General features: G+C 44.9%; 1 protein-coding gene and 1 long non-coding RNA gene across 3 annotated transcripts; both read right to left on the reverse strand.

Annotated features, from left to right (window-relative positions):
* Window positions 1-4,680: 4,680 nt before the first annotated feature.
* Window positions 4,681-17,212, reverse strand: EIF4H (eukaryotic translation initiation factor 4H). Of its 2 annotated transcripts, XM_062632318.1 has the most exons (7): window positions 17,055-17,212; window positions 10,727-10,908; window positions 9,685-9,749; window positions 9,476-9,575; window positions 8,751-8,816; window positions 6,707-6,865; window positions 4,681-6,584 (listed from the first exon to the last, which is right to left on the reverse strand). In XM_062632318.1, the coding sequence occupies exons 1-7, from the start codon at window positions 17,111-17,113 to the stop codon at window positions 6,448-6,450; spliced, it is 768 nt and encodes a 255-aa protein (XP_062488302.1). In that variant the 5' UTR covers window positions 17,114-17,212; the 3' UTR covers window positions 4,681-6,447. The 2 variants fall into 2 exon arrangements, with proteins under 2 accessions (XP_062488302.1, XP_062488312.1); XM_062632328.1 differs by lacking the exon at window positions 8,751-8,816.
* Window positions 12,914-16,904, reverse strand: LOC134170691 (uncharacterized). Its single transcript, XR_009967335.1, has 2 exons — window positions 16,114-16,904; window positions 12,914-15,082 (listed from the first exon to the last, which is right to left on the reverse strand). It is a non-coding gene; the product is annotated as an uncharacterized LOC134170691 (long non-coding RNA).
* Window positions 17,213-17,410: the final 198 nt, after the last annotated feature.

A 17,410-nucleotide genomic window follows, 5' to 3' on the forward strand; every position in this document is an offset into this window, starting at 1 on the left:
CTGGCACAGGGTGCCCAGAGAAGCTGTGGCTGCCCCATCCCTGGCAGTGTTCAAGGCCAGGTTGGACACAGGGGCTTGGAGCAAGCTGCTCTAGTGGAAGGTGTCCCTGCCTGTGGCAGGGGTTGGAGCTGGATGAGCTTTAAGGTCCCTTCCAACCCAAACCATTCTATGAGTCTGATTCTTTGCAACACACCTGATACTGAAAGCTTTGAGGAAAGGTGCTGAGCTCCAACAAGTTCTTTTCCCCAAACCTCATGAGCTTTGTGAGTCAAGCATTGCCCACTTTGCAGGACACAAGCATTCAGATCCCCCTTGTGCTGGGACCAGAATAAGCACACGTCTCATCCCAGGCACTTAATCAAGAAGTGATTTTGGTTCGCCAGATTTTCACAGCGACTTTAATGAAAGCCACACCTTGAAGGAACTATTCTGATGTGCTAAGGCAGCGCAAGCACGTTTCTGTATAGCCCAAGAAACAGCTTTCCTCTTAAGCTGCAGCCTCATGAGCACCTCCCCAAGGAAAAGGGGAAGTGCCACCTCCTCCCTGCCCCAGCTGCATGCCCCATTGCAAACCTGACCTCCCTGAGCCGAAACCGAGAGCCACCCCGTTATAGCAGGAGGTACCTGCTGCTACCACCCAGTGCAAGGACAGCTCACACCCAGGGCTTCTGGGGGCTTTACACCCATTTGCCCAAGTAAGCTTTGCAAAGACTAATCCCATACATCCCTGTGGTGCTGCAAAGCTTCTTCCCATTCTTACTCATCCTTGTAGGCACGGTAATTCCGAAATCTGACCACGAAGCCCTAGAAGGTTTGAATGCTTTTATTGGATTGGTTTTTGTACAGCAATACAAATTGTACAGGTTGGTTACAGTACAGGTTCTGCAGGGGTTCAGAGAGGTACTTGGTGATTTTTGGTTTAGTTAAAAGAAAGAGGCAGATCTCGGGAGCACGGCGACAAGAACAAAACACTCTCACAGTAGGGTGCGAGATCCCTGCCGTGGGGAACACTTAACCTGGCTGAAACCTACAGGGCAGGACGGCAGCGTTCCCAATAACAGACCCAAAACATCAACCCTGGGATACTCTCTAGAGCTTTACACAAGAATCTGTGAGCTTACAGGTTGGTCCTGTAACAGCACTGAAGGTCCTTAAAGCCCTTGAATGCACTTTGCTGCGAAGGGGACAGAAAAGAGACAGAATGAGGTGTTAAAATGAAGCTGCCATCGAGCAGGACACGTCACAAAACACAGCCACTGCAGCTATGGAAAAGGAAACCAGAAAACGCTTTAGATTTAATCACCCAAACAGCTACATGAAGATGAGGAACATGATCTCAGAGCTAATAACACTGACGTGGGCGACACCATGCGCACACGGTGACACCACTTGTGCGACCAGAACCTGATTCTTGTGCCCATCTGAGCTTTGGGTTTATGTGAGCAGACACAGGTGAAACCAGCAAAGCTCCTTTGCAATCCCTGATGTGCAGGGCAGGGGCAAGCCATACCTTGGTAGCACCTTCCTCCAGTTAGCCTAGAACATACAATGTCATCAAGATATTGTTATTACAAACGTGCATCAGGCTTGAGAGGCAAGTGTCTGGCACTGAAGGATCAAACCCTTTCAGAAAGCAGGGTCAAAGAATCAAAATGCTTCTGCTCAGTTGGATTAATAGCACTGCAGTGAGTGGTATCACAGGGAACAGAGTAAATTACAGATTATATAGATAAAATGCATGCACCTGATAAAAGATGGCCCTCTGCCACTTCAAATGAATTGGATTCCTTAACACCCTGCAGTGGGTAAGTGGCACTTGAGGGGAGGGATTCAGCTACCAGATTAGAACATTCCAGTCTCAGCTGGAATCCCTCTTCAGCCACAGAAACTCCCCTTTCTGCATATTTCAGATGAGCATCACCTACAAAACCGCATCCCAAGACCCCAGTCCAGAAAAGTGCCCTCGAGAACAAAGGTGCTATGCTAGAATGTGCCAGGATCTATCACAGCGCCACTCCTTCAGAGCCTTCACTGGCAGTAAAACGCAGAAACCATGAGTATGTAAAACACAAACTTAACACGAATGTGAAGATGCTCGTGGGTAACAGCTTATTGCCCGTGTTCTTGCTGGAAGCCAGCAGGAATAATGATACTTCCACACACTGAAGGAATGAGGTGGCATCAAACCCCAGGGATCTATGCCTGGCTGCCGGCTGCGCTGCTCGGAGCAAACGGGACTCCTTTGTCCAAAACACATTCCAGGTGAGCAGGGGGATTCCTGGAACCCAAGCACTGGAAACAACTTTGCTCAAAGCACTGAGCAGGACAAGGGCTGCTCTCCAAGTCACTACAAGCGAGCACTCTGCATTTCAGACTTTGCTGCCTTTATTCTTCAGTCTTTCCTACAAAAAGGAGGGGCTGGAATATCACAGGATTTGCTCCAAACTTCCCAGCATTCTGCAATCTTTTCTGCAGAGCAGTCAGCAGGTAGCACTACAGGGAGCAACTGCTGCACCATACTGTGTGCTAAAGTCAAGATGGAAACTGTAACAGAACTCCCAAAACAAACTGAAAACCATCAGGATCATCCAAACCTGCCCTGGGATAGCAAGTCTTGGGTACAGCTGCTTGCTGGGACGCCTCGCACAACTTCAGACACTCATGGTCAGCATCAGAGGCTCTCAGCAGTGCCAGCACATCTCAGTAGCAGGCTAGCATCTCGTTGCTACTTTAGGAAGGCGAGTAAGCCACCCTCTGGGGCACAGATTTGACTCTATCCCCAGCCTATCATTTGAATAGGGGAACACTCCTCCTCCTCCTCTCTCTTCAACCATCAGAACCCACTCATGACCACAGAATCTCCTCTGATGCTGCCATGGTCTAGGGAGTTCACAACACACACATACACCAGCATGGCTGCTGCTGCTAGGACTGGGACTAGCTCTCCCAGGACTGCTCCTGGCCTTGGAATTGCTTTTAAGTGGCCAGCAGTGGAGTTCTGCAGCATGTTGGATGCACGCTGCTTACTCTGGCATTGTCCCACAGCTCTCCCAGCCACAACCAGTCTTCCCCACCTGCACCCCAACCGGAGAAACACAACAAAGCACTTTCCACAGTAGCAAAGCAAACTCAATTTCAGTTCCAAAACCTGTCTGCTGCATTCCTGACTACAGTTTTGGTCAGGTTTTTAAGTTCAAGCTTGCAGAAAGCTCTGCAGAGCTGCTAGAGATAACTCAGGGAGAATACGAATAGCCACAAAGTGCATCACCTATTTGTTACCACTGCTGGTAACCTCCTGGGTCTTGGCTTTGCCATGCCAGGCCTAGCTTTAAGCTGCAGGTAAAACTAAGCATTACAGATTACATCTTAACTGTCTTGCTGGTGGGATGGGGCAAAAATAATCTTGCTTCCCCCTAGAAAACACCAAATGCCACATGTGTACATGAATTTTGTCAACTGCTGACACAAGCTCCTTTGAGATGCTTCTGTAGAGGAAAACGTTCATCAATTTTTCAAAGGGAGGATAGAAAAAGGACTGGAGGGGTCTAACCCTGAGCCACATGAGAAGCAGAACTCAAATGCTCCAACAAAACCAGGCAATGTATTAATGGTTGCATACAGAGGACTACAAAAATAAGGTATTAAATGATACTGGGATCAGGCTACACTCACTAGTAGGAAACCCTTGACCAACCAGATACCAGCAGGTACAGAAACCTACATACAGAACTAAGATGAGCCCTTTTCCATCTCTCTACCCTTCTCACAAGTCAGTGTTACTTTCCTCCATGCAGTGAGGAAACCATTGCTTCTACCACCCGAAGGCCTGAAACACCAGCTCTGAGCAAGCTTTATGTGGCAGCTAAGGACAGCACCTCCAACAGCTAGCCCTGCCCTTACTCCAACAGGACTCCTGTAGGACAGCCAGGCACTAGTACACATGCTGTGCTGCTGCAGCGAGTAGCTCCAGAGCAGGAGTTGGATTCTCAGCTCAAGCTGTCCTAACAGCAGTTGTAAAGAGTGACCAAGTAGCCAGAAGGCAGGAACACTTCCCATCCTTTCATGCTATGAAAAGCAGTAAAAGCAGCAGGGAGGTCAGAGCTCATTTCCTCAATAAAACCATGGCTCCCCCTCTCAGCACACCCTGTAGCATGCCTCCACTTCACAGGCACAGCGCAACAGCCTCCTCAACAGTTACAGCTAGTGGGAAACGGGTCAGCTGGAAAAGTTGGGAGAAACTGGGCAAGGCAACAGCAAACTGATCTGTTTGCTTTCCTCTTACCACAAAGACTCCACATGAAACTGATCCCTGTTCACATTAGGTGGACACAGCTTCTGCCCTCTATCCAGCAGGGGATGATCCTGGTCAGAGGGCAGCAGAGCTCAGCTTCTGGGAAATGAGGAACATGAGGAACTACACAGCCTGCAACTGCAACACTTCAAATACAGCTGAGGGCACAGGAAAAAGAACTTGGGCTCGCTTCCACTCACACACAACTGTTACTTCACTGTGTCCTGCAGGTTCCAGCACTCATTTAGATTAGATTTCCCCCATATTTCGTGCAAGAATGGCTCTGGGACTGCTTCCCCAGAAAAATTTAAGGAAATTTCCACATTGACACAACGTTTGAAAACTGAGAGGGGGAAACATGCTATGGCAGACTCAAATAAAGACCAATGTTAAATATTACTTAATGTTTTTCTTTTATTTAAAAGATCATTCACAAAATACCATATCCATAAATTTATTTTGTTATGAAGCAGAATGTGTTAAGTGTTTGGAATTATTTTCCTTTTTTTTTTTTCCTTTTCCTTTGTTTTTACATTTAAAAGTCAAGTGTCTTGACTAGAGGTGAGTTTTTATATGGGAATTTGTTCTTAAAATCCTTTCCACATTGAAGATGTAAATAGATCAATTATCGGTTTGGAATACAACCACACAAATGCATGTCTGTCTTAAATTAAGTATTAGTGTTAGACAAATGGTTCTTATCTCAGAAGCAGATTAAGTGACAGGCAGAAGGAAGGAAAGAGCAGTTCTGTAAATTGCTGGGACTCTGACATTAAAGGTAGCTTTAGGGAAGGAATTCACTACTAGCAGTGATGCTGGTAGCGAAGCAGCCAGGATTCCAAACTCCTCTTGACAGCACTCCAGAGTGCTGGCTGCTTCATCCAAAAGCTGTCAGCACTAGCACTAGGGGCCCAAGTTTTTCCTCATGCATTGGCCGTACGCACACTTCCATGTGTAGAGAGCCAGGTTTTGTTTTGGAACATTAATGATCCCTCTCCTTTTGCTCCAGCCTCACCACCCTCCTCCCACACAATACCCACAAGAAACATTTCAAGTGAAGAGAGATGCAGCACTTAGAGATGCTTTTTATCCAAACTTCTACGTGAAGAGAATCTATGGCAGAACAATTTCTAATCTGCCCATTTTCAAGGTATTCTGAAAGCAGAGGTCTTAAAACTGTACACCACTGGGCAAAGAAATACAGGGGGTGATGGGGGGGGTTACATACTGCGTGGCAAAGTATACACTCCTTAAACAAAATAAAAAAGTCCATTTTATTTGTAGAAACTTCATTTAAAAATTTACCAAACATGTAAAACCCCCCCAAAAAGAGAAAAGAAAGTAAGCAGAAAGAGCCGGTGAGCAGTCGTGCTCCAACAGGCACATTCTTGCAGTGCTAACCTTGAGCAGAGGTGTAGTATCGTACCATTTTGAAGCCAACAGCCAGCCACCAGCAAGAGTCTGCTGGCAGCCATACTAACTCCACCACCTATTCACCAGGCTTTTTTTCAGCCAAGGCATTGACTAAATTGATACTTCCTGGTAACCTGTGTGAAAGGGCAGCTCTTCTCCCTTAGTTTTATAAGGGGCTCTGCTGTATACAGTAACTGTCACCAGTTGACAAAAATGGTATTTTACTACTTGGTTAGAACTGTAAATTTCTCTGTTTGACTCATCTGGACTCTCCAGTTTTCCTCTTCAGAGCCACAGCAATACAGAACAAGACATGCAGGTCGGAAGAGGAGCACTGAGGAAGTAAAAGGAAACAATACAGGGAAATAACTAAGTCTAACCTGTGCTTCTAAAGTAAAACAAACCCAGAAAGGAAGAAGTGAAGCAGCACCTTTGTCCAGAGACCTCCACACTCGTGGAAGCAGCTACACTGCCTTATCTACTGGCAACTGTGCTGCTCGGAAGGAAACAGAAGAGGGAAACTCAGCACAAAGCAGGCACTAGATACAGCAAAGCCAAGAACGTACTAAAAACCACTTGTTAACAGCTGACATGCATTCACAAGCTCTGTGTTTTCGGTTTCAAAGAGGACAAATACCAGATGGCAGGAATGGTAAACTGCAGGGTTGACATTCCAGCAGAGCTAGTTACTCTGTACTGTCTTGCTTTTTCTCCCGCCTCCCCATTCCCTCTCAACCCCCAATTCAGTTGTGCTCTTTTACTACTTCCTCTCGGGGCTTGGCTCCACCGAAGATAGCAGAGTTTGGGTTGGCTACTTGATTGAGGGGAGTAGCAACTGTTCGAGGTTTGAGCTGAAGTCGGGGTCGCTGTGCTCTTTCCTCTGAAAGAAAGAATAAGGAGGTTTGAATGCAGGTCTGCCAAGGGCAGTAGCTTTAACCTGACAAAGAAAGCAGGAGCCTGCTTTGTGAAGGAATACTGCATTTCAGAAGAGAAAGAGTTTACCTTCTGTTGGCTCTCTGAAGTCCATGGAAGATCCACGAAGGGGAGGCCCATCTCTGAAGCGACCAGTGCCACCACTTCCCATTGAAGCACCTGGTGGTCGCCGGTCTCCAGGGCGGGTCCCTCTACACCGGCCTCCCAGGAAGTCATCATCTTTGAATCCTGAAGATGGAAGACAGTGAATTTAAAGAGTGTATTTTGCAATGCTTTTAATTTAGATTTTTAACTGGAGGACTGGAAAACCTTGCAAGTCACTGCTGTCAGTCCAAGATGATGCACTAAGAGCCTTTGTCTGTAGACAGATTGCTTCAGAGATCTCCAACATGTTCTAGAAGAGTCACACAGATTCCATTTGAAACCAAGTATATACTATGCCAAGTTTAGAAACTGCTTTATCCTCCTAGAGGCTTACTGAAGTGTTGGAGAGTGGGTCACCAAGTGAGCTTAAAATATGAGCTTCAGCTGCAAACTCAGATTGTTAACACCCGTAGCTGAACTCAGAGACAACCCTGGCAGTACTCTGAGTACTTCTGCAGCCAAATCACCCACTGGCTACAGCCTTGGCATGAAACCTGCAGGAGCAGAGGAAATGGGTAAACAGCTAAGTAGTGAAATATAAAGTCTTTCTAAACCAGAGCCTTTGAAAAACAGAGCAACACCCCAAGGCTTTAGCTGAACTACGAACAGACCAGGCATTTACCAAAGAGCTGAAAAAAAAAATAAAATAATCAAAACCAATTCAGACTTTAGATATGAAACTGGCTGTATTTCTTCAGTTTATGTATCAAAAAAATCAAGAGCTGCCTGTCACTGACCAGAGATCCAGTCTGTACCAATGACTACTCTAAAGCATCTCTCCAAGCCCTCATCAGCTGCATTCAGTAGGAGGAGGATACTTCAGCACACCTACAAGGGATATACTCTGTTTTTCAGAAGCCATCTGGAAGAGAACGTTGTTTTGTTTTGTTCTCATCTGAGATTTTCTTTTCCACTCTGGTATTCGGCAGAGCTGCAGAACTATCTCTTACTTACTTCAGTGCCAAAGAACCATTTTTAAAGACTTGATCCAGAGCAAGGCTGTACAACCTGAGAAGAAAAGCTTCTGTAGCAACTAAAACTTGAGTGCTAAACTTCTGAATCTCCAATAACTCAGCCAGCATCTAACAAGCTGAAATGCATCCACATTTTGAAGAAGCTGCCAAAGAAGGCATAAAGCTCTCACACTGGAATGCTTAGCTACAAAGGCAGGTTAAGCACAGCACTGCAGCAAGCTTCCTCTCTCCAGCACCATGCTTCAGCTTCATGCTAGTGGCAAGGGCACACTTTGTTACCGCTCCTACTTCGTCCACTCCACTCACGCAGAGACTAGACATTGCAAAGTTGCACTTGCCAGCATCTCCCCGTCAGAAAATGGACCAAACCCATGATTTCAGAGGACAAAAGCAATTGTTTTGATGTCACCCTGGATTCTAATAGCTGACTGGAAGTCAAAAGAAAACCCAGTGGCTCCATCACTACCATCCACTCAGCAAGCTCAGTCATGTGTTGCAACTTGCCTTATTGCAACAGGTCTAAAAGTTTAGGAACATTTTACATTTAGAAGGGCTTTGGAACACTAACACATCTTTGGGGAAGTCAGTTGCTTCAGGGATACACATATAATGATGTCACATTGCCTTAAGAAGTGAAAGCCTCTGCTCTGAAAGAATACAGTATCAGCTTTTACACATGATCTGTTTCTGCTACTATTCAGATATGTACTTGGCCACATGTTTGAGAAATGCTTAAAACCTAGACAGCATAAGCTATACCTGAACAAATGTTCTGTCATTTAGGATTGTTTCATAAAATTCACAATCAAGACTCTTTCCTCTGTTGTAAGGCAATGGATGATTCCCCCTAAAGAATCCCACTGCGGCTGTAGGCCAAAGGTGGCCTAAAGTAGATTCAATCAAAACAGTAATGGGGACAAATGTATCTGACATAAAAATGAGAACATTTATGTGCCTTTTAGGCTGCCTATCTTTATAAGTGTTAATACTGATACCAGAATTGAAGTCATCTCTGGAATCCCATCCACCTCCTCTGGATTCTCGGGAACCTCCTCCCATTCCTAGGAAAAAAGCCACAATTGTGTTCAGGTCTGAGGCTGTGGGAAAGGCTGCTCAAGGGGATACCAAATGAAAGTTTCAGTCCTTCGATATCCAAAGCCATGCTGCTGGAAAATCCTTTCATTTTGGTACTACCAAGTTCCATCAGACAGGAACAAAAGATTGGTTTAAGTTAATCAAGAACAAGAGGTCAGGAAAGTTTCTCTAATCCACATTCAATGCAAACCTTTAGTGAGTCTAGTTCAACTAACCTTCAACTACAGCAAAGCCTGGTTTTACACTGGAACAGAAGGATAGTCCAAAGCAAGTATTTATCTACTTGTGCTTACTCACTTTCCTTGCATCATAATAAAATAGTAGCAGACCAGACTATTGGGCTTATGATTGTCCTCTGCAAGACACTGTACATCACCAGGGGTATTGGTCTCACTTCCTGGGCTAGGAGTGACAACATACTCAGCTTTTGGACACAAAGTGCATCTATAGTCCAGACATCTCAGGCATGGCAGCAGCTAGGTTAGAAACATGTATATACATATAAAAATTCCTCTTTTGTGTATCATCTCCATGTTTACTAGTATGTCTTGTCTTAGCATTAGTTAGCACCAGACATAACTACAACCATTTCACTTAAGAAGCTATTTAGAAAACCAGAAGTCACCTCTGTCATCAGGTCCACCGCCTTTTCTGAAGCCAAAGCCACCTTTATCCTGTTTTCTGCCTTCTGCTATGTCCACTCGGAGTGATCGGTCACCCAAAAGCTGTTACATAAAAGGGAGAATGTCTTCAGAATGTATCATATGGGCTACCAAGGAGTTTGAGAGTTGCACTTATTTTTTTATTTCACAAATTAATAGGAAGTATACTTACTGCACCATCATATGTAAGAGCTTCCTTAAGTGACTCCACCTCATCGAACTCTACGTAACAAAATCCTGCAAGAAGAACCTCACGAGTTAATACCAGCACTTTAAAAAGCCTTCACATGAAACTACTCTTCCTGTACATCTGCTAACAGCCTCTCAAGCATGAGCTAAGATATGGTCAGTGCAAGATGTACACAACTCTGAAACCAATGATCACTAACAATGAAAGCATTTACCTGTGCCTATTAATGACAAGGACAAATCCCAGAAGAGAACTCTGTATGGGCACTGCACAAATGCCAAGAGCCTGATTAATTCCCTCTGCCACAGGGTTTTCATTACAGATGATTTAATCTATGCCTTTTAGACAGTTATTTAGCAGAATATTGACATTCGGTTACCAGTATTTTTAAACAAGAAGCTGAAGTACCTGCTTGGCCAGCAGGCTGATTTTGTGTCAACACATCATTTAGTGAATTTACCCCTTTTCTAATATCCTGTTCTCTGCATTAAGGTTCCCCCCCACCCACTCCCCAAGTAACTTACAAATATACTCCCTTTCCACTGGCCAATTCCAAAAGAAATCACATTCGCATCCTCTAAAGAGCTGTATCTACTTGCTTTTTCTCCATGTCTACTAAAAAAAGACAGAAGCAATGGGACTCTTCCGAGCTAAAGAAAGATTGTGTAAGTACTCAACACTTAAGGTCATGGATCTTAAGTGGGTCAGACACTTCAGCTTTGTTAGAATTCATGCAAGACAAACAAGGTTTGAGAAAACCCTTTTATGGCAGGGCAAATATTGACCTGGCACTTGGTTAGTCTGTATCTGAAGATGATGGAAGCAATAGTGAACCTCATTCAAATTAGATATTTAACTGTTAATGAATGAGAAACTTGCATAAGTCAATATAAAGAACGAACACAGATCAACAAACTAACCACGCTCTAGAGTAAACTGAAGTTCTCCATTAAATTGACTTTGGAAATCCCTCATTTCCCCTACCAGCTAGCCATCTGCAACCTATTCAGCTCTGAACACTCACCTTTAAATTTGTCTGTTTCCTTGTCTCTGACTAGTCGTACACTCCTTATGTTGAGATCCCTGAAGATGGCATCTATGTCTCCTTGAACAGTGTTGAAGGGTAGGTTTCCCACATATGCTGTGAAAGGGGGCTCTGTCGGCAGCTCTTTCTGTTTGCGGGAACCAAGGCCACCACCACGAGACCTGTTAATAAAATCACAGTGTCTCTGGAACCTGGCTCCCAACACAGCCAGTAATACAGCACAGAGCACTGCTCAGGTGCTCTAGGAAGTGATTCTTCTACAGCTTTGGTTAGTTTTTTTATCCCTTTTGCCTCTACCTGCCACCTCCACTACTGGCCTACTCCTTTCTAGTATTATATGATGCAGTACTTCAGTGGAAGAACAAATGAACAATGTATTTAAATACACTCCAGGTGAACTCAAAATGATGAATGAGCTTCTTTCTCATAGGATAGTTAGGGTTGGAAAGGACCTTAAGATCATCTCGTTCCACACCCCCCCCCCCTCCCCCCCATGGGTTGGGAACTTCACCCTAGACCATGTTGCCCAAGGCTCTGTCCAACCTGGCCTTGAATCATCCCACAATCCATTAAGAAAAGCAATGTAAGTTTCTCTCTACTGTCACCTACTCAAACTCATTACTTCTTAAAAAAAAAAAGAAAAAACCCCACATCCTAGACTAGATTTTAATTATAATTTATAGCAGTGAAGAAATGCTTGCATGGCACAGGCTTGTCAGCTTATCTGAAATTAAGCTGGATGCAATGGATCAAATAGTGTATTATCAACATCCACCCCAAAATTATCTGAATTATTTCATCAGCATTTAGTTAACAGAAACATCTTCTCCTAATTCTGAAGTTACTGCCATAACTGTCAGGTATGTGGACTGGAATACACTGAATTGGAGACATACTAAAAAGCTTGGTTGGCAAGGTGTTCTAGGACAGAGAAAACACTACCAGTGCTCTTTGGATGTTTGCTTCTTCCTGAATTACAGACTTGAGGTAACCAGATTCATAGAATCATAGAATAGTTTGGGCTGGAAGGGACCTTCAAAGGCCATCTAGTCCAACCCCCCTTCAATGAGCAAGAAGATCTTCAAATGGATCAGGTTTCCTAGAACCACATTCAGCCTGGCCTTCAATGGGCATCCACCACCTCAACGGGCAACCTGTTGTCTGGAAAACCTAGATTGTCTTTTCCCATCTTTTTCCTCAGTCTCAGTTAAGGCTATTGCCATTGGTTGCTGAGGAACTAGACTGTAGCAGCTAAATTTTTTACTGTACTAATATAAAGTGTGTTAATTTCCTGTAGAGCCTCATTTTCCAAAGCTTTCTTTGATCTCCTTTACAGAGAAAAGGATTTGTACTGTGAGCACAAGGCAATCTTAAGTTACACCTCCTGGACTTCCAGAGTACAGGATGCACTGTCACTGGTTCCAAGACCATTTGCCCACCTAAGCAATCTTTGACTTCTACCCAAGACACCACTACCCTGCCCCTGCTCTCTTCAGTGCCTTTTACTGGGTTTTCTTCATGCCTGTTCCCTTTCCCAGAGGCTCACTGTGCCTTTTAAAGCACAGCAGACCATAAACTGTACCAAACCAGTATTTGCTAGTGTGACATGGACTAATTAGATTTCTGCAGAGTCCTACCTAAAATACAGAAGGTCAAGACAACTATTATTTCATAGAAACATAGAATGGTTTAGGTTGGAAAGGGACTTAAGATCATCTAGTTCCAAATCCCCTGCCATGGGCAGGGACACCTCCCACCAGACCATGTCACCAAGACTCCTCCCAACCTGGCCTTGAACACTGCCAGGGATGGGGCAGCCACAGCTTCTCTGGACAATCCTGTGCCAGCACCTCAGCACCCTCACAGTAAAGAACTTCTGCCTTATATACAACCTGAACTTCCTCTGTTTACTTTTGAACCCATTACCCATTGTCCTATTGCTACAGTCCCTGATGAAGAGACCCTCTCCAGTATCGCTGCAGGCCCCTTTCAGATGTTGGAAAGCTGCTCTGAGGTCTCCATGCAGGCAGACTATTCACTGGGCAAGCAATGCCTCTTTTTTCATTCCAGAATAAACATTTTATTACTAATAAATCAGCTAATGCAGAGATCTTGAAGATTCCTTAACTCTTCCGAGGTAAGCCTGCCATATGTGCCTTTTTATGGTAGCAGCTCCAAGGCAGGAGCCATTTGTCACCAACACCATCAGCATGCTGCTAAATGTATTTGAATCACAACCTACACATCTTTAATTAGTGTCCACCCAGGTTTGTATTTTAGCATTTTTGACAATGCTCCTCATCTGCCTTTGTCTCATTAACAAGTCAAAAACATACTGGCGAACTAAAGCTGCTGTAGTTGAGTGTTCTGTGTGTACAGTAGAATTAACTTTAGTCACAAGAACAAGGTTTACGGAGGAGCTCCAAGAAAGTAGAGTTGCTCTTCTAAAGAACTCCGTAATATGTAGAATTTCTGTATAGCCTCATAAACAGCTATTAAAATAGCATGCATCTACTTTTCAGCCAAAAATAAATTTATTTTTATGTTCTATAGGAACATTAGAATTGCTGCAGCTAAATTTAAAAGGAACATTCCCTCCTTCCACACATTCTCACCATGGTCCTTGAACTGCCAGTCATCTTGTTCAAGAAGCTGATTTGCCTACAAATTCACTCTAAAGTTGAATTCTCAGCCAGATCAACAAGGTGATCTGGACAGCTGCAAAGAGCACTGGTGCCAACATGGAAGGAGAACAAAAGCAGGAGCTCAAAACTCCAGCTTTTAACAGCAACCTCCACTCAGATCAATTTGAGCTGCTGCTGAAACCACACCCTCAAGTTAGCAATCACCAAAAGAATTTTTGGTGCTACAGACAAACCTTGTTTCTACCATAGCATACCAGAACTCTGGGGTGCCGGTGTGGAAATCCATGCACTGTTGTGCAATCCCTCCTGATGCTAAGTCAGAAAATGAAGTATTCTTATTGAATATGATCATTAAGACCTCAGTTATAAAATACATCACTAAATATCTGGTATTTTGGTCTCCATTTGAAGAACAAGAATGAACTGCCAATAACCAGGTTCCAAACAGAATCCAGGTACAGCAACACAAAAAGAAGCTGTTTCTATGCTTCCCTGCATTTTTTTTCAACACTGAAACAGTGAAATAATAAGGCTGACTTTAGTAACCAAACAGTGAGACTGAAAAAGATTCTCTCATTTGTAGCAAAATATGATAAAAGTCAACTATAATTAAAACCGTATCTGAACTAAGTGAACTAGGGTCACACCAAAGTGTTAAATGAATATTTGCATTTCCCACTCAGTGTAACTTTTGTTCAGATACAATCAGGTAACAATTATGCCATCTTAATGTGGAAAACTGAAAGACAACTATTTGCTTTCTTTTTTCAGGAAACCAAAACAGAAAGCTGAAAAGAAAAGCTTGCTTCCAACAAATGCAAAAGCAAATATCCCTAGAATTCTACTTACTTATTGATGGACTGACTCAGTAACATTGTAAGGCCATACTGGGTAGAAAGAACAACTAAGCTACAATTCTGAAGCTACTCTTTTAAGACAGTTCAGTTATTCTCTCCAGAAAACATCATCTCTCCAAAGTTTTAAACAAATGGCTATTTTGAAAGCTAGTATTTGAGTTTAAAGCCTTCCACTAAGGATCAAACCAATAGCTCAGTGTTTATCTTTCTGCACAGCACGGAGACAACAGTCTACCAGGATTCCAACGGTAGTTGCTTTACCAGAGGCAGCATAAGGCTCAGCAGAATGCAAGTTTTGTTGAGCACCAGATGTCTTTAACAAAAAGCTTACCCAAGCCTAAAAATGATGGGACATTTATTAACACTGAATGGGTAACACACAGAATTCAAAACACCAGAAGGATAGAGACTAGCTCTCTGGTTTCACTTACTTGTACAGTACTTCAGCAGGTGAATCTTAACCTTTGAGTATGGTGCCCACTATTACTAAGCCCAGTGCTTAAAGGCACAGCTAACTAAACAGCCCAACAGCAAGTCAGGAGCGACAAATACTCAGTTTCCGTCAACTTGGAGAAGCTGTACAGATGTTTCAGAGCTTCAACTAGGCCTCAGAGCACTGAATTACAGTTTTTTTCTGTCAAATTTTGGCTCCAAAACACTTACCAAAAAAAGTGTTCATAGTAACCCTTTTAAGGTCAGCAGCATGTACTTCATCTGGAATAAGTTCTGCATACGACAGTATTATGTTTCAGCTCTTATTTAGTGCATTACCAGACATCAAGTGTAGCAAAACCACCTCTCTCATCACATCACAGTCATATTCTGTTGCTCTTCTACCATGATGTTGAAGAGTATGAGAAAGAGACAGGTACCTTACATATGTCAGAACTGTTTTCTGTCACACTTAAAACCTACGCTCACTCACTGTAGAGACCAAAGGTTATGCAAAACACAACTGCCACAAAAACTATTATCTCTCAACTGAGTTTATGCTATTCTTACAGTCCTAAAGCGCCTGAAACTGAGTAGGAGTCACTAAGTTAACATGGGATTTTTTAATCAGAACCTTCAAGAACAGTCATGCTGTCATTATGTTACACATACTATGGGACTTCATACAATGCACAGAGACCTGTTAAGGTCAGAAATCATGAATTAGCTGTAACTTATTAGTAATAATAATTAGATACAAGCTACACTAATATTAGTAATATCTGAGGCTTAAAACTACTGCTAATTCAGAATAAGTACATTTTCTGATCTGCAAAGGTATCTACTACTCAGCAGGATGCCTTTAGTTCACCAAAACAAGGTGTGCACATCTTGCCTGAGAGCAAGTTTAAGTACTCTATTAAAGAAAACTGAATATGAAAGTAACATTTTAGCATTAATTTTATTACTTCATAGAATGTGCCTACATTGACTAGGATAGAATGCATAGTAATAGCTGAATTTATCATGAGTATCAAGGCTGCTGTCAAGGCTACTTGTTACAGAATTAAAAAAATACAGAAGTGGGTACATCATCTGTTTGCTCTGGGTCATCCTTTCTTTAGGCACAAAGGGTACCTATGCATAAAAACAAGTTTACATAGCTTAAGCATCAAAGTGTTTCTAAAGATTAGAAAACTTACTTCTGTCACAACCTCAGCAGTAAACCTCTGCACTGCCTAAACAGTTTGAAATGGAAATGATTTATTCTTCCAAGAACAGGAAAGAACAAGAACACTGTGGATCAGGAAACATATCTTGGACGATTAGATTATAAAACAGCATACTTGCTAAGATTTGCTCACAAGGACAGTTTATTTCATCGTTTTATACCTACTGTTTTATTTTAGTACACACTTTATATGGCACCAACCTTCAAAAAAATCAACTGTTAGTTGCATCTTCATAACCCGATTTAAGGCAAACTTCGTAATTGCTGGTTATTGCTTCTGTAGCTCCTCCCCTATAACCACTCTCCAGCCCCCCAAAAAAACAAACCAAAACAAACCCAGAGATGAGACAAGCCCTATTCATTCTTAAGGACCGTGAATTTGGAGTCGGCACCCAGAGCCCTGCATAACGCGGCTCACAGTCCTCCCGGCCGGAGGCACCACAAAGCCCTCCCATTTCCTCTCGCTGCAGACACAGCGCTGCCCGCTCTGGGGTCTCCACCGCTGCAGAGCACCTCGCCGGGCGGAGCTCGCCGGCCACAACAGGGGCCTCTCGCCCTACTCCAGCTCTTCACGGGAATCTCCCTCTTCCCATCTCCCGCTCTGTCCCTGCAACAGCTCCTCACGGCCTACCTTGGCTCCGGCCCAGCGCTCCCTAAATCCCCTCCCTGCACTCGCCTCCGGGCCGGCGGGAACACAGCGACACCTTCCTCCCGCCCCTTCCCGGCGCTTCCACGCCGCCAGGCCCCAAACCTTGCGGCACTGTCCGCACGTAGTCCGGTGACGGCCGCTCCCCCCCTCCCGGGACACCAAAGCCTTCTCCTCGCTTCACAAAGCGGGCCCACCAAGGCCGTAGGCAAACGCGACCCCAAGAAGGGAAGCCGGCGGGGCGAGACGGGCCCAAAACGTTCAGCGAGGCAGCGGTCCCCAATCCCTCTCTCCGCCCGCCCGTCATCTCCAAGGGGAGCGGGGCAGGCCAGGCCCTGCACGGCCGCGCCCCTCCTCGCCCGGGTTGGGGGGGTGGGGGGGGAGAAGGGAGGGGGGGCTCGGAGCACCACTCCCTCCTTCCCTCCCCGCTCCGGGGTGAGCCCTCAGCGCTCCCCAGCGGCGCAGGCCCCGGCCCCGGCCGCAACTCCGCGCTCACCCCCGGCCGCCGCCGAAGCTGCTGTAGGCCCGATCGTCGTAAGGATCAAAATCCGCCATGGCCACCTCAGCCTCCTCCCCGTGCGAGCGTGACAGGACCGCGCCCGCAGGACCCCGCGCAGCTTATATATGGCGGGGCCCGGGCCAGGGCTGCCCCTCGCGGTGCCTGTCTCTTGGCTTCCCGCCCCGTCAGGGCTGTCCGCACTACTGCCTGTCGGGAAGCCTGCCCGCCTCCCCCGCCCGTCACCGCCGCCCCGGCCTGTTGTGCCGGGGACTCTGGGTTGCTCCCCGGATGTGGCAGGAGCAGCCTCAGCCTTTTGTTGGTCGCTGTCCTCCCATGTGTCCCAAATCGTCCTG

Source organism: Pezoporus occidentalis, unplaced genomic scaffold (assembly GCF_034315485.1).
Source record: "Pezoporus occidentalis ecotype Australia unplaced genomic scaffold, CSIRO_AGI_Poc_V1 ctg110, whole genome shotgun sequence".
Classification (NCBI taxonomy): Eukaryota; Metazoa; Chordata; class Aves; order Psittaciformes; family Psittacidae; genus Pezoporus; species Pezoporus occidentalis.